Raw genomic sequence first — 27,331 nt, 5'->3', positions numbered from 1 at the left:
CTATAGTGGAACACTGTGTGTGTTCAGGGGTTTGTGCATCTACGGGCAGGAGCTGAACCCATGAGGGGATACAATTTGCAGCCCTGTGTGACTAGATGGTCACCTCCCGTCTAGTCTATAACACGGACAGTATTTTCCATTCAAGTCGAGGATTACTTGGGGTTTCCTCCTCTGTCTCTGGAGAGGAGGCTTCTCTTTGTCCCCCTTCAAATCCACGAGGCTGGTGAGAGTGCAGGACGGGTCGGAGGGGCTGCACGTTGCTTCGCCTCGTCTTCCCCCCCGAACGTCCCAATATTCTGTCGTCCATCACATCCCGGTTTGCCATTAGATCCCTCTGTCTGTGTTTGATTCCAGATACAGATACCTCTTATTCCACTGGCAATTTCATCTGTGTCGGTGGTCACATTGTGCCCAGAGGTCAAGGCAAGTCCACACACTGATACTCACACACACTGCGATGTGCCTCCAGGTGTCCCTGTGGTGGAAGTCCAGCCCTATAGAGGGTATGATGAAGAAACAATGACTTACTCAGCATCAGTTATTATCTATTATTCCAGAGCAGTCCTTGGACCCCGTTTCTCACCTGTGTATGTGTGTGGGTGTGTGTGTGTGTGTGTGTGTATGTGTGTGCATACTTATACATGTGTGTGTGGGCATTCTTGTGTTTCTGTAAGTGCTTTGAATCAGAGCTGCCTGATCCAGTCACACACACACACACACACACACACCTCCTTCTTGCATGCGTGTATGTTTTTGTGAGAGTAAGAGTGTGTGTCTCTCAGACGTCAGACTCGATGCTGGGCATGCGGCGGTAGAGGCGCGGCCGATTGCCGCCTGCACTGGAGGCTCGCGGTGCCGTTACATAACTCATGGGCTGAGAGGCGGCAGGTGGGACCATGTAGGCCACCACGGGGGGCTCCTGCTGGGGATAGAACACCTGTTGGTCAACATGACTGCCATGTGGATTGATATGATGGCTGCCATGGTTACCAAGGGTAAGCGACAGTGGCATTCGTTGCTTGTAGAGCTCGTGGGCAGAACTTCTCTGTGGCAAGCGTGCGACAGCCTGGGAGGCAGGATCTCGCTGCACACTGCCAGGGGCCGACTGGAGGAAAGGGTTCTCACAGGGTCGATCGGGGAAGAGACTCTTAGAGCGCCTGGGGAGAGGCATCGGGGTGTCCAGACTGTGGTGGTGCGAGGGTGATGGAGAGGGGGGGCTGCGACTACTGAAAGGACGATCAGAGCGCATTGTGAGAACATTGGCGTAGGCTCCCTCGTCCAGGGTCAGCTCCCTCTCCCTTTCTCTGTCGGGCAGACTCAGCCCCCTCAGGTGGGCGTGAGTTTGCGGTTGCCGCTCCGGGACACCGTCTGGAAGCACGTTCTCATAGGAGTGCTGGCGATTCAGCTGAAGGTGTTGGACGGGGGAGGACGAAGGGAGAGCGGCCGGGGAGGAAGGGGAGGGCTCAAAGGGGTTGACCAGGCCGTCCCCTTCACCCACCAGGCCCAGCTCGCTCTGGGGAAGGTAGTGTGTAAACATGTCCCCGCTGTGTGAGTGACTGTGTGTGTGGGCATAGTGTGAATGGAGGTGATCTTCGCTGATGTCGTACAGGTTGCCCAGGTGGGTGCAGGCGTCGCAGCGTGTCTGAGCGCCGGAGCGAACAGTGTAAAGGCCAGAATAGCCGCTGAGTTTGGAAAAGCAGGAGCGGCAGTGGCTCGGCCTGGCCGACGCCTGTGCTCCCGGCCCTGTGCCTGCAGCGTCGAAAGAATTTCCCGCTTTGTCCTTCACACTGTGGAAAAATGCAGGGAGGGAGGATTACAAGAATTATCTGACACAATAACAAAAACACAAGACCTGAAACATGAGAGAAAGAGACAATGGAATGATGCGTTGCTGTGTGTCTGTGCCCTCCTGAGTGTGTTACCTGCTGTGCGTGTAGGTGCTGTATTTCTTGTCCTTCAGCGAGTGCAGATCGGCCTCAGCGCTGTGACTGTGGTGCAGCAGGGTGGCGCTCAGCTGCAGAATGGGCGCGTCTGTCTGGTGAGTGTGTGAGTATGTGCTGTCAGGTGGAAACAAGTCAGGGGGGTAACTGAGGTCGTCACCTCCTCCCTGGCTTTGGTAGGGAGGAGCGGACTGGAGACTGGCCTGGTCCGAGTCAATGGAGTAGATCTTGGCCCCGCCGCCCCCACCTCCTCCCCTCTTCCTCAGCTGGTTAATAGGCTTGAATCCACCTCTGGCAGCCATGGAGTCGGAGTCTTTGTGTGATGGTGGCCGGCTGGAGCATTCTGAGATGTCAGAGTGTGGCGGCTCCTCTGGAATGTAGCGCTGGCTCTTCATTGATGGAGGTCCAGGACCAGGTGCTGCTGTAGGGCTGGGGCAAGGGCCCGGAGATGCGGCTGTAGGCTGTGTCTTCAGTGTCTCCACGCTCTTCTTCCAAAGGGCTCGAGGTTTTGATGGAGGGCCGGGCGGTCCAGCCAGGCGGGTCTTGCCATTGTCATTGGTGACAGACTGCTGGGGCTTGTTGGGGCTGGTCTGGAGTTTGGGGCTTTTTTGTTGCACCGGAAATGGCGCTGCATTGTTCAGGAGGTTTTTATGTCGTCCTGTCAATGACATGAAACCCTGTGGACCAGTGGCGTTGCTATAGAGACCAGGACCCTTTGGAGGCAGGCTATGGAGTGAGTTACCTAGGAGACAACGACAGATGCACCTCAGACAGCAGATACAATAGATGGATGGTTGGACAGATGCTCAGCCAGTTAGCTGATACATGATCTACTGCCCTGGCATGCCATGTGTGCTTGTAAATCATGTAGCCAGCTTGTGTAAGACATCATGCTGATGACAGCCTGCCGTCCACAACAAGTACCAAATAAGTTTACTTTAGTTGCAAAGGCTATATAGAAAATAAATCATTTCACAGGGAGCATAGCTACTGATTATCATATGTGATGTGTACACAAGCATGCTGTGCCATGTGTACGTGTGGTAGAATACCTTTCCCTGTCATCACGTCAAGGATGGCAGGCTGCACCACCACCGTGTTGCGTTTGGGAGAAGACAGAGCCATGGACTTGGCAGACTTCAGGAGGTGCAGCATGTTGGCTTGCGGACTGAAGTCCAGCTCAGGAGCTTTCTTCTTCATGTCTATATGAACACCATGAATACAGCTCCATATACCCTGAGAGGAGAGGAGAGGAGAGGAGAGGAGAGGAGAGGAGAGATAAAAGAAAGAATTTAAAGCTCCACCCTGTGAACTCAAGGACAGAAAGTACCCTCATTTCATTGCAACATAAATCAGGCGAGACCTCCTCCTCTTCATCTCTGATACAATTACTACAAAACTTAACCTCATTTCATCTTGCTAAGTGTCTAAAAGAGATAATCACCACTTTTTAAGATGAACCATTTTCAGAGGTGTCTACAAAATTTAATTGAGGTGATGATGTCATTTGGATGGACCTTTGAGTGCTTGGAGATGTTTTTCCTACAGCCACTTAACCTACAATATTGCAGTCGTTACTGCGCGAACAGGCACACACACATCCAACTCCACACACACACAAACACACAATACACAGGCACAGACATCGCACACTTTTTGTAAGACACTTAATGTGTGAACTGCTGCTCATCTGGAATAAAACGCTCGCTTAACACAGAGACAAGACACATAAATAATAGAAGGCTGGTCTGTACGCCTGTGTCTGTCTGTCTGTCTGTGTGTACGTGTGTGTGTGTGTGTGTGTGTGTGTGTTTATACTGTTTTGTATATGCATCAGACTCTGCCTCCCTTGGAGTTGATGCTTGTTCTGGTCTGTCCCTCACTTCACTGCATCTGCACCGTTTCTTACTAAGTGAAAGCTAGATTTGTGTATGCGTGTGTGTGAGAGAGAACACATTCTTTGTGCATAAGAATATGAGTGTGTGTATCCAAATTCTCATCCTCTTAGCTGGTTTGTTCTCTATCCTGCCATTCATGTGCACAGCGCTAAACACATCTCCGCTTTGGCTGGGCTATGTACGGGTTTAATTTTATCACACACACGCATACACACTCACACATAAATTTCTTCTATTTCTATTTCCATTTGTGTGTGTTGTAGACATACCCTGCTGATGGTGAAGAGCAGGCCTGGCCTCCCTGAGCAGACGCCAGTGAAGCAGTATCTCAGCCTCCAGTAGAAAAGATGTTCAGAGATGAAGGTGAGGATGGCGAGGCCCATGGCTGTGGCCAACATGTAGAACACCCCCGCCATGTTGTCCACATCCAGCTGGCTGGACATCACTTCATTCTTCTCGTTGTGGCAGATCCCAGTCAGCCACTGGGCTTCCAGCTCCTCCATCTCACCTGATAGGAAAAGAACGAAGAAAGGGAAAGTGAAGTTAAACAAAAAAAAAAAGAGAAAAGGAAAAAGAAGGTGTAAGCAATGGAAAACAAGTGGAATACAGTAAATAAATAGTCCAGTGTGAAAGGGCATAGGGGGGTGGATGGCTGAGAGGAGGAGAAAGGAGACATGTGATGGGGAAAAGGGGACGATGGAGAGGGAGAGAGGTGATGTGGTAACTAGATATTAATGGAAAGGAGACTGGGGGTGGAGTGGACGAGGGGATCGGGGAGAAGGATAGTGATAGAGTGATAGAGAAGGATGGGAGGAATTATCAGACTGTGAGTGTGTGTGTGTGTGTGTGTGTGTGTGTACATGTGAAGTGGTGCATGCAGGTGTTTGCCCTGAATAAAAAGACGGGGTGCAAAGCTATAGCTGTTTCAGCAGTTTGATTTGTGTCTGGCTCGTTCTCTTTCTTCCTTTCGCACCAGCTCACAGCTTATTATACAGAACAATCTGGAGGAGTAAACATAACAGGACACGGTGGGCACACACACACACACGCACACACACACACACGAACCCACACAGAGTATGATGATGAAATGGTGTGTTAAGACTAACCCCTGATAGCTTTCTGACGGAGGGATGAAGGAGAGGGAGCGGAGAGGGGGAAGGTGGGGGAGGGGGCAGAGGGGCTGTGAGCTGAGCCGTGGCAGAACTGTGACTATAATAACACCAAAGGCCTGGAATAACTTAGCCACTTCAATGTGACTGAGGTGGTGTTTGCTGAATGTGGATTTGTGCTTGCTGACTGTGTGTGAATTCCTCACCGTCTCCTATGATGCCCAGGATAGCGAGATCGACGAGGCGTTTCCAGTAGGATCCTTTCTGCAGCGCGATGCCGTAACCTGTGGTGGCGAAGATGTAACCGCTGCCGATGGTGACCAGCTTACAGCCGTCATCACGGCCGGCCATGTAATTCAGCACTGCGGCGTCGTAGATAAACGCATCGAGCTTTCTGTAAAAGGAGACCAGTGGATTTAATAGAATGACAACAACAGGGGCAATGTTCAGATAACCATAAACATGTAAATCAATTTAGATTTAGATTTAAGAAGCAAATCCGCAGTGATATTAACAATATATTCATCATATCTTACTGTATCTTTGTAAATAAAGTGAACAGTTAAGTTATTATGTACAACCTGAACCATCAACCTCCAGCATTTAACACCAGTTTCATGGCAAAACTTGTAAGCTCAAATTCTCCACTGAGTCTATTGTAAATAAAATGAAGCGATCATATCAGTCTGCCTGACCTTTGGACGTCTGAGCAAAGCACATGGACTGCTCACAACTGTGTGTTTTCTGTAGCAGAGCGGAGGTTTGCTCAGACAGAGCTGAGGTTTGCTCCTGTGAATCAGATTAGCTTTTTGGGCGAAAGCTGTAGCAGAGAGTAGAGGTCTAATGAAGCCTGCTGCGTGCTATGTTTACAGTAAAGTGTTTGCCCGGTGAATGTTTGTGTGCACAAGGACGCCTCTATTTGCGGTGAGCGGTGATATTTTGCTAGTGGGCATTGTTTTGACAGGATGGACTAGATTCAATCTGGGGAACATGATTTCGATGAGATTTGGCAACCAATCCCCTCATGAATCTCCCGCTTTATGCTCAGATCATATTATGTGTAAGAGGTAACCAAGCCATAACCAGGAAGATCTATACACCAGCCCTTTTATTTCAAACTTTAACATGAGCCAAAATCACCAAAGGCCCAGATTGTGCCTCAGGGGCGCTCAACATTAAAGATGTATGCAAAAATGTAAAGCCCTGTGAATTTAACTTTACATCAAAGGACTTCAATTAAACGCAGCCAGAGTTGGAATTTGTTGCTGATCCATGCAACTGGAAAAATATATTAAATTGATAACAACATTCAGGCCAAAATGAATTATTTTAGCTCTGTACAATATTAACTTCTTAGACCTAACTCACATTCACTGAACATTGCAGTTGTATTCTGTCTAAATGATCAGTTTCCATGACAAAGTAATTCATTAAACACTGTCTGTGGTTGAGCACGTTGTGGTACACCTTACATTCACATCCAACCTTGATATCTGGAAAATATCCAGATAATGAGGTCACATGGAAAAGCAAGACGTAAATGCGTATGTAATGGATTGTGATTGTGACTCGGATCTCTGTCACCAAAAGTCATCTGGTGTAAATATGATGCGACTCATTCACTCATGAAGTCCGCCCACAAGTCATCAAAGTCACCCTGCCTCCTCCTCCCAGCTCTTTAGTGATTGGAGTGGGTGTTGAGACTTGATGTAAATGGAGACCTGTGGCTGGAACCGAACCCGTGATGGGATCTGAGTATCTGGATAATGTATGTATGTGGAAAAATCTGAATGGATGTGAATGCAAAGTGTAAATATGGCCATTACTATCCAACACAAACAAAATATGTGTGATGTGTCTAAAAACTAACAAACCCAATCAATTCATACAATAAAGTTGCTTTAAAATGCAAAACAAATATGTAATTATTTCTGGAGAAAAAGTCAAAAGATCAAAGCTCACAAAGCTGATAAGCAAATAAAAGCACTGCAGTCCTCCTTCTATTTGTGAGTGTTTAGGAAGAGGAATAAAGGTAGCAAACTCCAGAGCAAATTACTCTCTCTCTGTTTTGGCAGCTCCCTCCTTCCAACAGCAACAAGACTCTATAATGAGCACTTTGCAGACAGCGCCTGCATTTTACCATCAGCGACAGTAACAGCACAGTTACTGCAGCATTTTACCATGGGCTACTGCTGGGCTCCACGGAGCTGGAGGTTTGTGTGATAAAATGTCTTTTTTTTTATTTGTTTTCATATGTTGTTAACCATACATACTGTGCGCAAACAGAATTTAGTTTGATAGGTTTACAGTACCCAGCCTTGAGCCTGACCAATGCATCAAGCACTCCAGTCTGATGGTACTTGGTCATGTACTGATGCATATCTGGATAGTTCTTCCTGATGTTGCGCTCCGTGCTGCCATTGGGAACTGTTCCAAATCGAAACGGAGGGGAATAAGAGTATGGACTCTGAAACTGCAGAAAAAGAAAAAGGGAGAGAGAAAGAGGAACAGATTGTGTAAAGAAGGTAGTGACAGATAGTTTAACCAAAGCATGATCAGACAGAGGAGCAAATTGAGGAGACAGAGAGAGGAAAGAAAAGGAGAGCGAGAGGGAGGGAGGGGGAAATGAAAAGAGCAAAGATTGCAAAGTTGTATACAGAGGAGGCAAAGAGGTGAGTGACAAGAAGAGACAGAGGACAGAGGAAGGGGACACAGTAGCTTAGACTCATCAGTCATCATCATTGTGTGTCCAGTCTACCGCAAGACTGGCTGGTGTTTTGCTGACACTGGCAGGCTCAGCAGTACACACACTCACAGACATGTGAACACACACAGACACACAGACACAGACACACACACAGAGACACACACACACACACACACACACACACACACACACACACACACAGGTCTCTCTTTGATAGGCACCCTGTGGCTGTGTGTGTGTGCGCACCCCTGGGCCTTCCGTGCTGGCAGTGTTAGTGTAGTGACAGCTATGACCAGAGGGTTTGGGCTGTTGAAGCCCAAAGGCCGTCTCTGGAGGATCCTGTCTAGCCACAGGGCCAGCATCCATTACAAGAGAAACCCTGACTCGGAGTATGTTCAGTTTCTTTTGTTTGTTTATGTGTGGCCACGTGTGTAATCCTACCTTCTTGTCAGATAGTCCAGTAACTTGGTCCACAAACTCTTCCTGAATCATGAAGGCAGCCAGGTTTGCAGTGTAGGAGGCCAGGAAGATGACAGCAAAGAAAGCCCACACCGACACGATGAATTTACTGGTTGTGCCTTTTGGGTTCTGCACTGGTACAGAGTTGTTGAACACCAGACCCCACAGCAGCCATATGGCCTTACCAATAGTGAATGATGGACCATGCGGGTCTGACCGAGATGGAGCGAGGCAGAGAGAGAGAGAGAGAGAGAAGAAGAGAGCAAGAAACTGATTATGAGCTGGAGGACAAGGCAGTGAAGGGATTAATAAACCTTGAACTCACATTTTTCGATGGATCAGTAAGGGAATTTGTGGTTAAAAAAGGAACAAAAACAGACAACCCGCTAGCAGACTGTACATGGCACGGATATCAGCATGCCTCATTAATATTTCAGCTTGGATGAAAGACCGGAACCTTCAGCTCAGCTTATCAAAGACTGAGCTCCTTGCCATCCCAGCCAATTCTTGCATGCAACCACAATTGATAACAGACTAACCTTCAAAGAACACATTGTTTCAGTCTCTGAGTCATGTAGATTCACCTGAGTCCCTCTCTGTCTTTACAAACGGTTAAAGGCCAAAATCTTTCCCAAACACCTACATACCTAATGCCTACCTATTTACTTATTAAGAGCATCCTCTCTCTCTATCTATACCTCCACACTCTCAGACGCACTTACTCTTGTTGTTCTCTTTCATCAGTCAACTGTGATTAGTTTTTAGTACTGTTTGCTTAATTTTGTTGAATAATAATAATAATAATAATGTTGACTTTGAAGTGATTGTATTACTGTTAGCCCCTTGTGCATTACACACAAGAGTGATCGAGCAGATTGCAAAATGGAATTAGATTTTGAGAATTAAACTTAATGAAAAACAAAATAATACAAAATTGATCATAAAATAATGAAACAGCTTAATTTTTAGTGCAGCCTTTTGAACTCACACACCTCTCTGTTTTATTTACACTCTCTCCTTACATTCCTGTTAAAAAGATACACTGACCCAGCCTCAAAAGGGGCTTGGTGAACACATCAAAACCTCAAAGCCTCTGGCTCACACTGTAACTCAGTGTGTGTCTATGTGAACTGCAAAACGACCTTTGGACTGATGGTCTTCTCTGTTCAGGAGGAATAGACAGAACATATGGACTATATGACATTTCTATCACAGTGTTTTATTTGTATTTTCTATTTGTTTTATTGTAGGTTAAAATCCCAGGGCTGAGGGCTACAGTCCAATAAACTGGAAGGTCACTCAAACCTCTGCTGGGACTTAACAAGCCCAGAAAAAAATTGCAGGCCTTAATAGCAAGAAACGGCTATAATGAATATTATTTACAATTTTAAACCTTTTAAAGATGCTGGGGGCATCATTATTAAACATATTCAGAAAATTTACATGCACATTTTTACAAATACATATTTAAATTTAAATTAGTGTAACTGCCCAGACAAAACTCAAAATGGCAGAAATGTGCTGCTCTACATAGATAGATCCAGCTGATCCCAAGAAGGAAAAATGATTTGATTTAAACATTGACAAAATTTGGGAATATATCATTTCAAAAAGCCAACATGATAATGGAGAGGAAGAGAAGAGAAAGTTTGTTTTATGGGCAGATCAGCAACATTTAAAAAAATTAAAACCTGTGACGGTATAATTGCCTTTCAATTTTATTTGATCTTAGGTCCCCCAAATTTCACTGCACTCATTGTGGTCTGGCACAGCTGAACAGGCATTTGGGCCATCGTCAGTGGGTGTAAACCCAGAATTACTTGGCAGGCATTTGAACCAGCCTTTAATTAGTCATTACCACAAACCACATTTTCTTGTTTTGTTTAGCATTCAACATTTCCTGCTGTCATCGTCACACAGGTCCCCATATTTGAGTCATTGGTCTGTCTTTCAAGCTAAGCCAGTTCTAATGATGGATGTTTTTCAGAATAATATCTTACAATGACAAATACAAAACTAAATTGGTTTGGAGATTTATGCTTGTTCATACTTATTTCTGTGAGACTAAACACAACAAAGTATCCTGAAGATACGCTGCTCTGTAGGAGGTCAAACGATGTAGTAGAGAGCAATAATAATTCTTCTGCTTTTATTGTTAACTTATTTTCTGGATGGAAACATTTTTTCCCATTGCTTAGTTATTGTTGTGTTGAAAGTCACATTTGGAGGAATCACTTGCTAAAGCTGGATTACGCCTTACATATAAATGAATGTACATTTGACGCTAATGCTCACTAAGATTAACTGAACTGTCTGAGAGTCAGTAATAATATGTCACTTCTGCTGCTTTAAGGGCAGCTTAGCACTGTGCTTCTTGCTCAGGGGAGAATTGATTGGTGTGATATTCTGGATTTTCTGTGTTTAAGCCTACCTTTGCCTTGGGCCAAGTTGCGGTTGAAGCCCAGTGGACTGACAAACTCAAAGAGGAAGACGGCAATGGCTGTGACGATGAGGAGCATCACAAACATCATCACCCAAACTGATGCACTGAAAGGCTCTGAGATAGATAGATCGATAGAGAGAGGGAGGGAGGGAGGGAGGGAGAGAGAGAGAGAGAGAGAGAGAGTTAGTGATACTGAATATATACAGACTTGCAGACAGAGAGATGGAAAGAGGAGGACAAGGCAGATGCCAAAAAATAAAGGAGGGAAGCAAAAAAAAAGAAAGAGCAAAAAGATGATAGAAAAGATGATAGAGAACACAGAGAAGGAGGGAAAGAGACAGACAAAGTGATAGTGAGGGAGGAAAGGAGAGGGAGAGAGTTAGTCACATAGAGTTTGACGGCGCATATTTCCATATTTCTCATTATTCCCTTGGATGAGAGCTGAGAGAGGGGGAGGCCTGGGGCAGGGGAGATGGTGGAGAGAGGGAGAGAGAGAGAGACAGAGAGAGAGACAGAGAGAGAGAGAGAAAGAGAGAGAGAGAGAAAGAGAAAGAGTGAGAGAATATCAAGAATCAAACAGTGAGTGATCTGATGTGCCCTGCATGTGTACGTGATCTATTTGTGCGTCATGTGTGTGCACCTGTGTGTGAGTGTGAGTCTGCATGTCATCTGTGCTGCATTTGGCGTGAAGCAGGGCACAAGTTCAGAGAGCAGTTTGAGTGCCAGCGACACAGAACCCAGACAAATTGTATGTGTGTGTGTGTGTGTGTATGTGTAAGTGTGTGACTGCCAAGGTTAGCCAACCCTGAGAGATTGTGCGCTGAGGTGCCTCTAATATGAATGTGAGAGATACTGAACCATCACTGATACCCTGGCCTAGGCCCAACACAGACACACACACACACACACACACACACGCACGCACGCACACACGCACACGCGCGCACACACACACACACACACACACAGACACACACACACACACACACACACACACACACACAATGCTCTTTCATATAAACACATACACAAAACATTCATCATTTAACATACACCTTTTCACATTTATCCATTTATCCATTTATCCTCATGGTCTTGATTCAAGACATCAATCTATTTGTGCACACTTTTTTCCCAGCACACGCATGCTGACACATGGCTTGATACACACGGCCGAACTCACGTATGGTCCAATTCCTCCCTTCGCTCCTTGCCTCGCTCCAATGACAATACAAGACATTAGACAGGCATAGGAGTTTCTATTCAGAGGAAAGGAGAGGAGAGGAGAGGAGAGGAGAGGAGAGGAGAGGAAAGGAGAGGAGAGGAGAGGAGAGATGGAGTGGAGATGGTAGGGGAGCTGACAGAATGCTTTGTCTGAACTGAATTTTCAAAAACAGTTGGCATGCTCCACTTGCTCTTCTCTGGTGGAAATATTAATGTGCTTAGGGTGCTGAGGCCCAGATAAAGTCAGAGCACAAGTGGAATTCGGCCTGCGCACACTGTCTGAATAAAATATGCTGTTTTACGAGGAGGATTTTACCAACATGTGAGCATCACCCTTTTCATTTTGCCCCGTAGCCAGTTCATTGTTGGACAGATGGACAGAAACCAGAAGAGGGAAAAATTGCTGCCGACAAAAAAGGGGAGTGAGAGAGAGAGAGAGAGAGCGAGAGAGAGAGAGAGAGAGAGAGAGAGAGAGCAAAGGACTCACCAAGAAAGGCAGAAGGAGAGACCGTTCCATTGCTACGAGAGACCATGACGCTGATACCCGTTTCAACAAATGGCACAGAGAAATCAATGGCCTCTGACCTCTCTTCATTGATGGTCAATGAACCAACCGCCATCACCGCCTTCTTATAAACCACCTGATAGACAAGAGAGAACAATAGTTATATTGACTGCATGACTAAATATGACTCAGTATGTAATGACTCACTACCTACACCGACAGAAATAAATATGGAGAAGTCTGAATAGTTAGAAAGCAGCATATCATTTGTACTGTTTGCTGTGAAATATCAGCATGACTGATGACGCTTAAAGTTCAAGGGCATTTCACCCACATCTGATGAACAATAAGAATACAGCAGCGGTTTTAATAGACACCCAGAAATAATGGTCAAGATTCATCTAGTAACAATGTCAATTTGAGTACACATTCAAATTTTCTTGTAGAAGACTTCTAAACTCATAAACACAGGAAGTCCACAGGTTACCAACGAGTTCAGCGCCTACGTCTCTTCGTAAGTGGGTTTTGGTCGCTAAACAGTCTGAACTGCACTAATTTATAACATACGGGCGAACACACACGCTCCTCAAGTATTGTGGTATGTATAAAAATAAATAAAAGTAAAAAAATGTATAAGATAAGATGTAGAAAATGAGACTAATAGTACATAGACAGACGGTAATACACAGAAGGTTTCATACTACCTCTCCCACCATGCCGTTCCACATATTGTTAATCTTCTTTCCATGTTTGCCATTGGTGACCAGGTAGAGATCATAAGTGAACTTCACATTCCGTGCTATCTTCTTCAGAATGTCAATACAGAAACCTTTGCAGCACTGCTTAATGTAGGAGCCTCCTAACGTGGTGTTGCTGCAATACACAAATGCAAACAAGCATATGAACACAATTTAGTCATTGTTTTTTTGTTCAAAGACATTTTAGTGTTGGACATGCAAATGTATGCCAGAGTAAAATTGCACTCGCTGCCTGTCTGCTCCGCATCTGGTAGGCCATTAAAGTGTAAAACTGGAATTATGACATTACAACGTAACCATAAATATTGCTGAAGGGCAGTGAGAGCGTGCGTGTGTGTGTGTGTGCACATGTTTGTATGTGTGCATTTGTCATATTTGTGCGTGTGTGTGTGTGTATGTGTGTGCCTCTCTCAGTGCACAGTAACAAAACCAGATGAAAACACTGAGCAGATGCTGCTGGGCTTTAAATAGAGCTGGGCTCTGCAGAACAACCAACCCACATGATTAAAATATCAGCTGTCCTTCCCCTCTTCTCTCTCCACATTCCTGTACTCTGCCCTTCTTCTCCTCACTGTCTCTCTCCTCCCATCCATAAGGAGTTTCTTTTTTTTTTTTTTAACTCAGAGTATACCCACATGCTCTGCCACAAAGACAGGATGTACTGAATGAAAAATGTTGTTTAACTAAACTCTTCTGACAGCTCTCCCCAAGGACCTTTCAGCTGTGAACTCAACTAAATACTATAGTTTCTCATAACCTGTTTCGAGATGCAGCAAAAGCATTTCCATCAAGAGTTAACTCCATTGTTATGTCAACCATCTTTGATGTAGTGTATGGATTGGAACAGTAATTCTGTGACCTTTTCACTTCACTACATTTCAAGAGAATGTTCATGAAGTGAACTGGGGGATTTGCACATAGAGAGAGAGGCTGTCAAAGGAGTGTAACATCAATGAATTAGAACATCTTTAAACTGCGTTCAACTGCACATGCAGTACAGCACAATATGTATGTGTGTTTGTGCATGTATGTGTTCACAAGAGGAGAAAGAGCAAGAAGAGAAAGAGTGCACATGTACATACAGTATTTCTACGTGTGTGAGTGTACGCATGTGCAGAGCCCCAGGTGTTCTATCGCACGCATAGTGTATACATTAACTCTCCCCAGCTGAGCCCTGTGTGTCCTTATGTCACTATGTAAACACAAACACACACATTAATACATAAATGCACACACAGCAACAACAGCAACAATGGACTCCTCATGGTACACACACAGTACATCTGTTTGGCGAGGGCGAATGGCAGCTTTCATACACATCACATTCTGTAAGCAAATATAGTGAGGGCAGTGACTGAGTAAATGCACTGTAATTCTTATGGATGGTTGGATGTGTGTATGGTTGGGTGGACACGCGGTCAAAGACACAATGCGCGTAATGTAACAAAGGTTTAGAAAGGACAAGTCATATCAGCCTGTGACCAATCAGAGTTCACTTTGCTCAAAGGTGGAGAAATCTTGGGTCAAGTGTAAAAGTGTCCACGCTTGGTGCTTCAGCCATCTAACCATCCATGCCTGCGATGTTACACTGTCATGACTCTGCGTACTCTGCTCTCTCTCGCTCTTTCTCGAAATCACCACCACAAACAATTCTGTCCAAGTTACTGTTTTACCTATTTTGATGAGAAAACTACATTGAATAGTTTGACCCAATGCTGTTTTGAGGAATGCACACCAGTTTTCTGATGTGGCTGAAGTGAACTTATATGGTGCCTTGTAAATGCTTGCATATAAGAATGGAGAATGATAAAGAAACAGTAACTACAGAATGAGGAAAATAAATTGTATTGTTAAATTTTAGCGTAGAGCAGGATATCTAGAGTAATTCAGCTGTCATAACTGTAGTAAAAAGGATATTTCACTATTGGGGATCAGCAGAAAAAGGAGCCAAGGCCAGGTGAAATGATGACGAGTCTGCTACAGGGGAAGGAGAGCTAAGTGGCCGTTTGTAGCAGTGTGCAGAACAAGGACTGGTGTGTTATACTCCATCATAGCCTGCAGGTAAAGGCATGCAACTCCCCCCAGGAACCTTCAGCACCTGGAATGTTCAAATGCACAGAGCCATTTAAGAGTGTGAGGACAGGACAGAGGAGGATTTGATGAGGTTGGACAGTTTCACACAGCTCAGCTCCTTTGTGTCTGCTTCTCTCTCTCTCTGTCTACTTGGCATTTAGATTGATTTCTGCATGAAACACTCAAATATGGTCTCATTTTCAACCAAGTCACAACAAGTTAAACCTTCAAAGTCAAAGTTTAGAAAGTAGGTGAAAGTGGTGGCTTCATTTTTTCTAAAAGCTTGGAGTGTGAGACTGAAGGTGCTGTCTATACAGAGAGACAGACAGATACTGCAGATAAATAAACATTAATGACAACAGACAGTAGAGCTGCACGGCGAGGACATTCTCTCCCTATCCCTGACTGTTTCCTGCTGACCTTGCACTGTCCCCATCCCATCAAGGTGTGTGTTTTTAGCTGTCACACTACAGCTGAAAAATATCTACCTCTATTTGAGAAACTTGCATTGTCTTTAAAACACAGATTTAGCAATAACATGACACAAACCCTTCTATCTGACCTGTAGGCAGCATACATTTTAGAGACTTACACAATCCCCACATGAATACTGTTAAGTTCATCCCCTATCCCCACTGTTCCCACACAAATGCCCCCCATCCTGCGTGCAGCTCGCTGACAGACAGAATCTACTAGACAGGACAATGAACAGCTGTAATTTGACTTGTCAAGCAGCCAAAGCACAGGTGCAACTAATAACATGATGGCTCGGCTACATGTATGTGTCAAGGAGCAGGCAGTGCTTTCCCTACTGTGACAAGTCAAAATCCCACATCACTGCAGTGGTTTGAGGATCAAAGATGACTTGGATGAAAGTGCACAAAACAGTGAAGACTGAGCCATAGATGAGGAAGATCCAAGGGTATCTGATGGTTGATTAGAGGAAGGGGTCAAAGTCTGTGGCTCTGATTTTATATCTCTCTGAATTAACATGCAATGAAACAGAGAACACAACAGACAACATATGTAACTAGTAACTAAAGTCAAGTACACCGAGAGGCTGGTGTTAGTGAGGCGACAACAACAGAGAGGATATTGATTATCCACACATTTTAAACCTGCATTAATCAAGAGTTGGAGTCAAATGGCTCGGTCTGTTGTGAAAGGGTTGAAAGGGAGAATTTAGCCTGTTTTAGCTGGTTGTTTTGGTTCAGCAGCCCACGCTCTAAAAGATGTGCCTCCACAATTGTCACCAACCCTAAAAATAAAACAGTTGAAAAATAAGACAAATACGATGTGATGAGCCCGCTGTGTGCTAGATTGAGAAACACATCCACCATAAAAACTGCAGCGGTGCATCAGGGCTTTGTGTCCACCAGATTTTTCCTATGAGAACTAAACCAATTGAGCAAAAAAGCTGTGCTTAATTATGTGATATGAAATCAGTTAGAATATCACCATGCATCTTTTTAAGAGTTCTTATAATGCTTCCACAAATTATCATTAAGGTTCATATTTTCCCACTTTATCCAGAAAACCTTTTAAAGAGATAGATCCTTAAAATAATAAGTACTGAATGAGATCATCGGTGAATTAATGTGCATCTTTAGCTGTGGTTTCCTATGAATCTAAAATAAGCGAGACTGAATTTAATTTTATTGCAAACATTTTGATGTGGCCAATTAAAGAGGAGAGGAAGATATCTATTATACATACAAGACATTTATAGTCTGAGTCTGTAACTAAAAGTAAATATACTGTACCTCTAATTCTCCATGAAAGTTTGACGTGTCAAGAAGACACACATGTGCAGGCAATATTGATTAAACCATATTGCTTGAGGCGGATTTCATGGCAAGTCGATAAAGAGGTAATTTGCAGAATGGTAACGGTAACAGGCGTAGCAAAGTGTTGGTTATAGATGTTGAATGTTTCATTTCCGAGTCAAGGGTGATGGATATTTATGGCAGAATGTTGCGTTCTCTATAAATAGAACGTGACACTGAGAATTACTAGACTATACCAGACGGAAAGCAACAAAGCAAAGCAAGATGATGTCAGTGCATGTGTGTGGCAAGTCACTTCAATGCTACTGGTTCACAAGAAACTCACAGGATCTGAGGATATAGCTTAATGATTGTTAATTAAGCTTTTAGATTGTGGAGTCTGCTCCATTTCTGATCCTAATATGGCAGGATGAGAGCTGCTTATTCCCACAACACCATTTAATGGAACCACAGCCAATTCTGATTTGAAGTTTGTCAACCTTTTAAAAATTCATCTGTGTTTTGCACAAAAGTGGATTGGGAAAACCGTCTACTGTCAAAGAACAAAGAGATGGTGAGTTCTTAAAGCAAAAAAGGATAGGGCCCAGTACAGTTCCCTGTGAAACAAAAGTGGGCAATCAAAGGGCATCTAATAAACGATTATGTTCTGGGACAGACTGAGATTACATTGAGCAGTATGATTCATGACTATTCATTAAACGGCATCTGAATCAAAATAGAAGATAATTAGCATGCACAGGAAAACTAATTGACTACAATAACTGCTTTAATGAGATGAAGATCTCACAAAACCACTTCGTCCAGCAGAGATTTAACGTTTTCTCAGAGGATAAATTAGCTTCTTGAATCATGTTTGTACGAGTGAGTGGGTGTGTGTCTCAAATGACTCTTGAATGATTCCCTGTGAGACGTGACACAGGTAAGTATGCGTACTGTGGATTTCCTCACAGCACAGTCTGCAGCTACGTACTTACTCCTTGACATGTTTGCGGCACGGCACAGAGTTTCTCATGCAGGTGCCGGTGAGAATGTCCACGTTGTCAACAATAACGAAGGGCTTCTCCTCCAGCGTGACAATGGAGAGATGGTTTTCATCAGCGTCCTCATCCCCGTGTGAGTTATACCTGGGCCACACGGGGAACATCAACGACAATGTCCCATTCTCCCAGCGGCCCATCTGCGTGAGCAAAAAAAACACAATCAGACTCCTACACCCATCATTTGAATCCATGTTTCTTTTTCTTCAATCCTTTTGCAAACACCCTGGGCCATATTCATAAAAGGTACCATCAGCTTTAATGTCACGTTATTAGTGAATTCTGTCACAGTAATACTTCCTCTCATTCATAAACGTTAATTACCAGCCCTTTTACTGGCTGTTTTTTCCTTTTTCCTTTCCGCGCATTTCACAAATTTGCATATCCCGTGAGCTACTCATAAAAGCATACCACCACATCAAAAACAAGACCTGCATCAGGCTGACGGTAAATTTTCACAGCATGCTTTTCTGGAGTCATTACCAGTATTCTCTTCATGCTTATTTCTTTACAGTACGTCTCTCATTTTGGCAGTGCAGAGCCGTTCTTTTTTTCGCATGTGATCACATTGACGGCACGTTCTGCAACAGTTTCCCAATATTTTTTTCTTTGTTTCACTTTTGCTGCATTCCACCCAAACAATGCGGTATTATTCCCCAATAACTCCTCTCTGGAAACTATGAGCTCTTCTGCGCTAAATTTAGGCTTTCTTTGGCGAGTGTCCCTTTTGCTGTCTGCGTTGCCATCCAAACATGGTGCTGAATATGCATTACCTCTTTAACATATTCATTGTGATTGGCTGCTGCCTGCGGCTGCAGATAACACGACAGTAATGGGATTCCGGTGCGCTAATCAAAACCACAGTGACATCGTGAATGAGTTGAAATTACCACGGTGGAGATTTAACATGGAGCAACGCGTTAACCATTGACTTTTATGAATACGGACCACTGTGTTTTCTGGTTACCTTCTCCCACTTCTGTTCACTATTCAGGACAATGACAACCAATTTCGGATTGGCCTGGTACCCATCTGGAGTAAAGGATAAGTCTCGCCCATCATTCCACACATGCATCATGTGTCTGAAACACAAAGGGAAAAGAGTAGGAGGCTATTGTTTGCTGTAGTTTGACTGTTTGTTAGTCTGTGTGTTTGTGCGTGTGTGTTTGAGTACAAGAGTAGATTTGTTTGAAATGAACACCAAGTTAAGCATAGTGTAATCACAGCAAGTGTATCCTCTTCAAATCGATGCTGTCTTCACCCACTGTGTGTGTGTGTGTGTGTGTGTGTGTGTGTATCAATTTGTGTGTAGGAGGGAAGAGTCAGAGGCCACACATCTCTCCCATCAACATTCTGCATTGATTTCTCCACAGATATATGCCTGAAAGACAACTCACTGGTGCAAGACTGCCCTCACACACTCACTCTATTTCTCTCTAGTTATTCTGCACATGCTAACACATCCTTACACTGAAGCACTTCCATTTTCACTAAAACAAAGCAGTATCAGATATTGCATTATAAAATATATATATATTTTTTTTTTGTCTATGAAAGAAATGTGTCATATCTCAGTGTTTACATGAGAACAATTTGTAGATGCAAGTGCAAGAAGAAGAGAAAACACAGGCATGGAGGGAAGCAGCAGGTCAGGCAGTTAAGGAAAAGAGCCCAGCAGCTGAATTGTGGCCCATAACAAGCAAACTAGAGACACAGACTAAGCAGAGGTCAAGAAAGATGGACTCGACTTCGATCAAAAAGCTCTACCCAAGATATCTTTGATACAGTTTGAACAGTGAAAGTCTCGTGATTACACTGAGGGCCAGATCTACTGAGCCTTTTGTGATGGGTTTAGGGCAGATATGACGCATTCTGCTCTAAACTGAACCAAACAGGGGCATGGCGGTGCAGTTTGCATGTCAACTTGGTGAGTCATTGCAAGGTGCACATGTATTTAAGGGAGGACTGAGCAAATAACGGGCAGAGATATTATAAGTATGGTTCATTGCATATTCTGTTGAATTTACTAAAGTGTCACGCAATTAGCAGGGGTCAATACTGTGTTATACTTTCTCCGCCTCCGAAGAACAGGTGCAAATTAGTGAAGATGTATTAACAGAGTGTTCATGCGGCATGATTTCCTCTAGAAATGGCAGCGAGTAACAATTATAGAAATCATAACACACATGACACATCTATGAATGTGCAAGTAGTCTTCAGCAGGTGAAGTTTAATTGCGTCCCTGTTTTGGTGTTTTTCAAAATCAGTGAATTTAGATTTTTGTTTATTGTTCAAGCTTTTTGAGGGACAGAGTCCACGATCAACATTAGGTGGACAAATTTGCAGGCTGCGTAATTAGCTATTAGCAATTTGAGTTTGAGTTCTTCTTTATAACAATACTTCAGAGACATAAGCCCGAACTGAATTTCATCCACAGTGACTGGAAGCTGCGCAGCTGCTGCCTAAAGATGAAGACCACACTGGCGAAAATATTGCTCGCGGTTTCAGCAGACAGTGACAGTGATCCGCTCATATGGATGAAACTGTGTGAAAAAGCTAAAGTTTTCTCACTGACGCTAATGTTAAAATACTGAGAGAGGCTGTTAGCACTGAAAGGTAAATCACAGGCTGTCATAGATCAGCAATGAAGCCTTCAACAGCCAACATTTGTGTTCTAGACATAAAAAACACAACAATCCAAATTCATGATGTGGCTGTGCCTTGTGGGTGGCTAATTCTTCTCTCCAGTGACTCAAAAGAAATGTTTTGTGTATGTTTGCTCAGCCCTCCCCTCCCTCACTGATGCTATTTATATATTAACACTCTATGGTGATGACTCTTTAAAGCATTTACATAAAGTGAACCTATTGTTAACTTACCCCCCCACACAAACACACACACATACACACACACACATACACACATACACAGAGAGTGAATGTGATTAAGAATAAAGAGCAATTATATTTCAGGAAAATGAAAACAGAGTATATTCTGACTAGGATAATGGCATGTGAGGAGAGTTTGCTAAAAAAGACCAAAACAGGCGAGGAACAGCAGCTGCCAAAAATCAACACCGTTTGCTTTGAAGCCTTGGATTCTGTTTTATTTCAAATGCTTTGATTCATTGTGACACTGTGTCGAACAGGATTGGACTGCTGATGCTGGATGACTAAAATATTATCTGACTAAAACAGAATGGTTCAAGGCCCAAATTTCTTCAACTCTGTATTTGCACACATTTAAAATTCAAATCCTTTATTAATTCAGTTCATTTTTTCGACTTTCAAGCAGAGTGGTATTCAGCTGGAGAGTCTTCATAAGAACACACTGTTAATCGATGTATTTAAAATATAATCCAGGGAATTCCGTGACTTTGAGTGTAGACTTAATCCGTCAAATCAGTTATTCAGAGAGAATTCGAACAGAATTACTATCCATCCATTTGTAGGAGCTTGGGGGCTAGAGCCTATCCCAGCATCCGTTGGGTAGAGAGGCAGTTTACACCACATTTATCGTGTTTGTAGATCAATGACTGGTTGTGCCAGACAGATGTTTGAAATGTCTTTGATAGACCATCCTACACCTACAGCAGGTAATAACCTTGACACAGTGCCATGGCTGAATACATAAAGCGGAAAATATAATTAGTGGGAGTACATAAATCCTGTCTACACTGCTGCAGTCTATTCAGAAAAAATGCTGTCTCCTTTTTGTTACATTTCTGCATTAAAATTTTTCATCAAGCCAAACAAAAACAAAAACAAAACTGGCTGTAATATTCATTTCATTTTGTAATCACATCCTAAATTGCATTTTACTGTAAATATAAACTTTGATGTACATGTATGTCTAAGTGCTCACTTATCTCTAAATCCTATACAATAATTCCATCCCTACATGTTACTTTGCAGGGGATATTTAGAAAGTGTATAAGGTGCCAATGTGTGAACAATTTTCTTGAAATATAAATATAGGAAATAATGATGTTATGGCAGGAAGCATCTCTCCAGATAAGGGGTGACAGCTGAGGGCTTTGCATGATGCAGCGGTTCCATCAGACAAAATAACCTTTTGAAATTTGGTGCAAGGACAAACGTCAGTAAAATAAACTGTTCCATTGTGGAAACTAAAGATTCTGAACAACAGTTTGAGATACTAATTCCTGTCAGGCAAGAGTAACCTGCCTTGTAAAGTGCCTCGATGTCTTTTAAGAGTTGGATTATGCTGTCCTATTCCTCTCCACATCACGTTGTTTATATGCACAGTGCAGCGAGATTGTATCTAGACTAATGTATGCAGAATCCTGATCACAGATTTACCACTTCTACATCAGGGTAGAAAATTCCAAGCTGTCACTTTTATTATCAGAAAATAAATGACTTCAGTGGCTTTGATAAATATGCTAATTATTTCTAATGAATTAGTGAGATGAATGAGTTAATTCTAGCATAGTTTCTGGCAAAACGGCTTCAGCTCTATTTTGTGTAGCGCTTTGAGATCCTATATCACTCTGTCTAACTCACTCCGAGTGAGGTCAGAGTGATATATGATCAGCTTGTCAACAACTGTGGCATATACAATACAAAGGGCTAATAAAGGCTAATGATGGGATAATAAATCATGCATGCATAGCAAAAGCCATTTCTGAATCCCAGCAATGTGCGGAACTGTGTGCTCTCACACTGTGGCGTATGTGTGGACGTATACTGCTCTTTCAATATGTTCTCACATCAAAACAAATAAGGTCACTGAGGTCACAACATCAGAAAACCTGATGGAAACATAAACACTATGTGCAAAGATTATTCTGTACATTTAAAACATGTGTGGCATGAAGCTGTGTGTGTTCCCCTTTGTTTTCCTTTCTTCTTTAAAGAATATGATTATATTCTAATCACAGAGTCAGGGCCTGTGCACACTCACCCACACACTTTGCATGTGTGCACGCAGTCATGTACAAACAAATTCATACCACCCTTTGAGACTTGCAACACGCAAAAAGGAGAGAACAAAGCAAGTAAAAGCTGCTTTAATCCCAATTTAACACGACAATGAGGTCATATTGCACACATAAGAGAGAGAGAGAGAGAGGGCGAGAGCGAGAAGGAGAGCGATATAGATAGATAGATAGATAGATAGATAGATAGATAGATAGATAGATAGATAGATAGATAGATAGATAGATAGATAGATAGATAGATAGATAGATAGATAGATAGATAGATGGATAGATAGATAGATAGATAGATAGAAAAGAAAGCACAGAGAAACTAAGACACACACACACACACACACACACCTACAGACCTGCGTAGAGCACTGGGTGGGAGTTTGCCGGGGCTCCTGTCTGAAGGTGTGCTATAGCAGCTGCTCTGGGCCTCTGGCAGCTCCCCCTTCTCCCGCAGCATAGAGGTGGCAGCAGAGGCGATGATGCCCACCCCGTCTCGCACCCGTGTGTCCAACGGGTACTCCCAGTCATCATAGGACACTGAGATCATACCCAAGGGAAACATCTGACAGAGGAAAGAACAGGTGATCTAAGAGGAAGAAGCAGTTGTTGTGTTTTCTGATTAAGTTTGACATATAGAAACTTTTTTTTACCCAAACCTGTCAAATATTGGCAGTAAGATCAGCCCTAACTGCCTATAAAATAAGATCCATTTCAAAGTGTGAATATACTGTGTGTCAGACTGTAGTTGAGACTTTGAAGCACCAAATTAAATAGCTCATCACATTTATCTGTCTGAACCAACCGAGGAAATGATGAAACATTAAAAAAGCTAACATTCCTGTCTGCCTATCCCACTTAATTCTTAACGGCAACTGTCGAATGGACAAAGACAAAATAGTTTGGAACACTGATGGGCTGAAAATGATGGACAACTAGAGAAGGAGTTGATGATTTAAGAGGCTTTTAAGAACTCAGCAAACCTTGGATATGTTTAATGTGAGGAGAACATTTCAGCTGAATTACTTATGGACGTATTTATATGCTATTTGAATAATAGCTACCTTGCTGCCCTACATTTTGAAAGTGAATGTGCACACAATGCTGTCAAACACATAATTTAAGGGCTCAGCAAGTGTTCCTAGTTACAATGAGAATGAAAACAAGGTGTGTGTGAGAAGTGATTGGAGCAGACGGAAAACTACAAATACTTAATCTATTGTTAATAAATAAAGGTTCACTCACCGCCACAATTTTATGTATCTAAATATAGACATATGACCTGTTGAATCTTGTAAGACTTCCCTGTCAGGTGTAGAAAATGAAGGAGAGATAGTCTAAAGAGGCCTCTTTTTTTACTACATATGTAGGACACACTACCTCAGGGGTTAGGTCTGGGTTGCCAGTGGTGAGACTGGACACAATCCAGATGTAACCAGCTCCTATCAGGCCCAAAGAGCGAGCTTCCTCCAGTATGTACCTATCAAGGAACAGAGGCAGAGGTGATAAAGACCCACTGATGAGATTTGTTATGAGCGTGACAGAGACAGAGATGGAGACAGCAGGACTCACATAGCCTCATCCTTGGAGCAGTAGAGCAGTATAACAGGACTCTGGATCCTCTTGAGGGCAATGTGTGATTTAGAGTTTGGGTCACCATCTACAGCGTCGAGTGTCACCACACTCTGCAGGTCCCAGCGCACAAAGCTATAACGATAAACAACACCATAAAATAGATACAAGGCACTTCATCTTGTCAGTTGTAAATAAAATCTCCGGAAGTGTGTTATTGTGTGAGTGTGGGACACCAGAAGATGTTGTGTATGAAATTAGTTCTGTGCCATGTAATGTATGGCATGGAATGTATATTTTCATGATTTCTATTGAAAAGGTTGTTCTCCGGTTGTTCTCCGAATATGTAGAATTGACTCCAAATCAGATAATTTCTCAACTGTTATTAATACGAATTGACTACATCAGCATTTGTTATTATGCTTGCTATTATGTTGACACAACTGTCTGACAGTCGACCACAGGGGTTAACATGCAGGTGTCTGATACTTTGGGGTGAAATTACAGAATTTATACAAAGATCATGGTCATATATCAATTACTCAATACAGTTTGTTTCGACGTATTTGCCAATTTGCAAATGGCAAGCACAGAAAGAGATGGATGAATTTGAGGGTCAGATATTTAAAAATAGGAAGAGTTTTCCCCTCACCCTGTGCTCTCTAAACTCTGCCAAACGCTTTAAAGATTAAAGATTTAGTTTGTTGTGAAAGTACACATTTCATGACCCTGGACTCATTTTAATAATAATCACAATAATGATATTGCATATTATTTATGGGCATGCTTCAAAGCACTCAAGGACAATAAAAAACAAGACAGAATATACATTAATAAGGGAATAAAATACAATAATAAATGAATATAAAACTAGGTATAAACATTGTTACTGCACCGGATTTAATTTTGTGTATGTAATCAGTAGTGCTACACCTTGCACCTCATACATGAGTATGTATTCATTACCTGTGATCCACAGTTATCTTCAGTGTGCTGATGAAGTCCTGGTACCCGGGGAATTTGGAAGTGACAATAGAAAAAACATGCCAGTCATACTCCTCCATGATGGCCATCATGAGCAGAGCCTCCTGCTGAAGAGCTGCGCCGAACTGGAAGAAAGTAGACTTCTCATCCTGCAACGACACACAGAGCACCAGCGGAAACAGTCTGAGGATTATAGAAACCAACCCTGATGCAGCGAGCTGGAATCACTGAGTGGTAAAAACCTCAAAAACCTGACAGAATTAGGCTCACTTTCAACATAATAATCACTCAGACCAAAATGGGGACCGAGCGTTAGGGAAGGGAGGAGGAGAGATCTGCTCGATTTACAGCGAGACTGAGACGCATGAGAATGGCTGCTGGCAACAGGGTGGCCTAATGGCTACAGATCATGCATCATAACTCACAGGTTTGATGCTCACTTCAACGCTCAGTAGCCAACAGCTATGCTATTGTCTAGAAGGTTAACTGAGCCAGATACTGACACCCCACCTGCTTGCTCATTGAAACCTGCTCTGAATAATTGCATTGGCTCTTTGCCGAAAATATCACGCAAGAGAGAGTCACTGAGCAGTAAATGTTGGACATATCTTTTCTTTGCAACGCTTGCTGGAAATAATATGGTGTCATGTTACTGTAGCATTCTGAAAGAGAAAAAAGGATACCCTCTGTAAACGTAGTCATTGCTCTCCTTTTTACGGCATTACTCACAATTAAATGTATGAAAAGTGGAGGTCACTGTGCCAGTAAGGGTACAAAATGAGTGAAAGTGAAAAAAGTTTGTAATTATTGTGTTTGTTTGCATTAAGTGTAAGCCGAGTTTCCCCTCAGGACACAACAAATAGATAGCAACACAACCCATCAACCAGAGAGAAGAGGAGGAAGGGAGGGAGGGGGGGAGGGAGGGAGGGAGGGAGGGAGGAGACAGACCCCGCCCCTCCTTTGAATCACAGCGATGCCTGCTGTGGATGGGTGGAAAAAAAGTGAGCACGAAACACCAACGCAAACATCAAACCTTTCACAGGGTCTCAGACTCTCTTTTCACAGACACACACAGGAACACATGCATGTGCATACATGCTCTAACAAGCCTTCCACAGAGGGCATCAAAGAAAGTGACACATTAAACATCAAAGCCATCATAAACACACATGGAAAATCAGCTGTCATTCCCAAGCTTCTCTCCCTCTCTCTCCTCCTCTCACATGTGTGTCTGTGTGTGTGTGTGAACTTTATACCATGGCTTTAGATGAACACAAAGCTCTCAGCTCTGGCTATCACAAATATATACAGCTGACCCAGCAGTGGCTACTACAAAAGGGTAGGAAAGAGAGAGGGTGAAAATTGTCTTTGAAAAAACTGTCGCTCTGTCCGTCTGTCCCCATGTATGAGTGTGTGGTGTGTTATTGAAGACTGGGGAAAATAAAAATAAATATTCACCATCTCTGTGGCACATTCTCCCCTATGTCTCTGAAAACCCACCACGCAAGCACAGGTACTGACATGTACAAACACCCACCCACACCTTCACACCTACATACGCACATGGGTGCCCAAGTACACATGTGCGCCTAAGCACACACACAAAACACATCAGGTGAATATTGGAATAACATTAACAGCTGCAATAAACAGGATTTCAAGCTGCGCAACACAAACACACGGCAAAGCAAACCCCCTCTTTGAAAGGAAAACATGGATGCAATGTTCAACCAAACCTTAAACACACACACAGACACAGGAAAGAGAGGAAAGGAGAGAAGAGGAGAGGAGAGGAGAGGAGAGGATGGGTGTTTTTTAGAAGGCCAAGGACAGCAAAGAGGAAGATGACAGCTGCTGGTGGTTGCTGAATTATAAAAGGAT

The 27,331-nt window shown here is 43.2% G+C and overlaps 1 protein-coding gene across 1 annotated transcript in view; it reads right to left on the bottom strand.

Annotated features, from left to right (window-relative positions):
• Positions 1 to 778: 778 nt before the first annotated feature.
• The window catches only part of grin2ab (glutamate receptor, ionotropic, N-methyl D-aspartate 2A, b), a 78,557-nt gene continuing 52,004 nt past the window's right edge, over positions 779 to 27,331 (bottom strand). Inside the window, exons 5-20 of the mRNA XM_076148007.1 lie at positions 25,433 to 25,599; positions 24,467 to 24,601; positions 24,275 to 24,374; positions 23,254 to 23,459; positions 18,911 to 19,025; positions 17,881 to 18,083; positions 12,993 to 13,161; positions 12,271 to 12,424; positions 10,548 to 10,673; positions 8,099 to 8,328; positions 7,263 to 7,423; positions 5,157 to 5,344; positions 4,108 to 4,346; positions 2,993 to 3,176; positions 1,923 to 2,682; positions 779 to 1,787 (exon numbers count right to left, since the gene is read on the bottom strand). Of these exons, the coding sequence (XP_076004122.1) occupies positions 779 to 1,787; positions 1,923 to 2,682; positions 2,993 to 3,176; positions 4,108 to 4,346; positions 5,157 to 5,344; positions 7,263 to 7,423; positions 8,099 to 8,328; positions 10,548 to 10,673; positions 12,271 to 12,424; positions 12,993 to 13,161; positions 17,881 to 18,083; positions 18,911 to 19,025; positions 23,254 to 23,459; positions 24,275 to 24,374; positions 24,467 to 24,601; positions 25,433 to 25,599 (4,146 nt within the window). The remainder of the gene's footprint in view (positions 1,788 to 1,922; positions 2,683 to 2,992; positions 3,177 to 4,107; positions 4,347 to 5,156; positions 5,345 to 7,262; positions 7,424 to 8,098; positions 8,329 to 10,547; positions 10,674 to 12,270; positions 12,425 to 12,992; positions 13,162 to 17,880; positions 18,084 to 18,910; positions 19,026 to 23,253; positions 23,460 to 24,274; positions 24,375 to 24,466; positions 24,602 to 25,432; positions 25,600 to 27,331) is intronic.

Source organism: Genypterus blacodes, unplaced genomic scaffold, assembly GCF_046128005.1.
Source record: "Genypterus blacodes isolate CSIRO-AG114 ecotype Tasmania unplaced genomic scaffold, CSIRO-AGI_Gbla_v1 ptg000039l_1, whole genome shotgun sequence".
Taxonomy (NCBI): Eukaryota; Metazoa; Chordata; class Actinopteri; order Ophidiiformes; family Ophidiidae; genus Genypterus; species Genypterus blacodes.
Note: the sequence above shows the minus strand (reverse complement) of the source record. Positions and strands in the feature narration are given on the sequence as shown.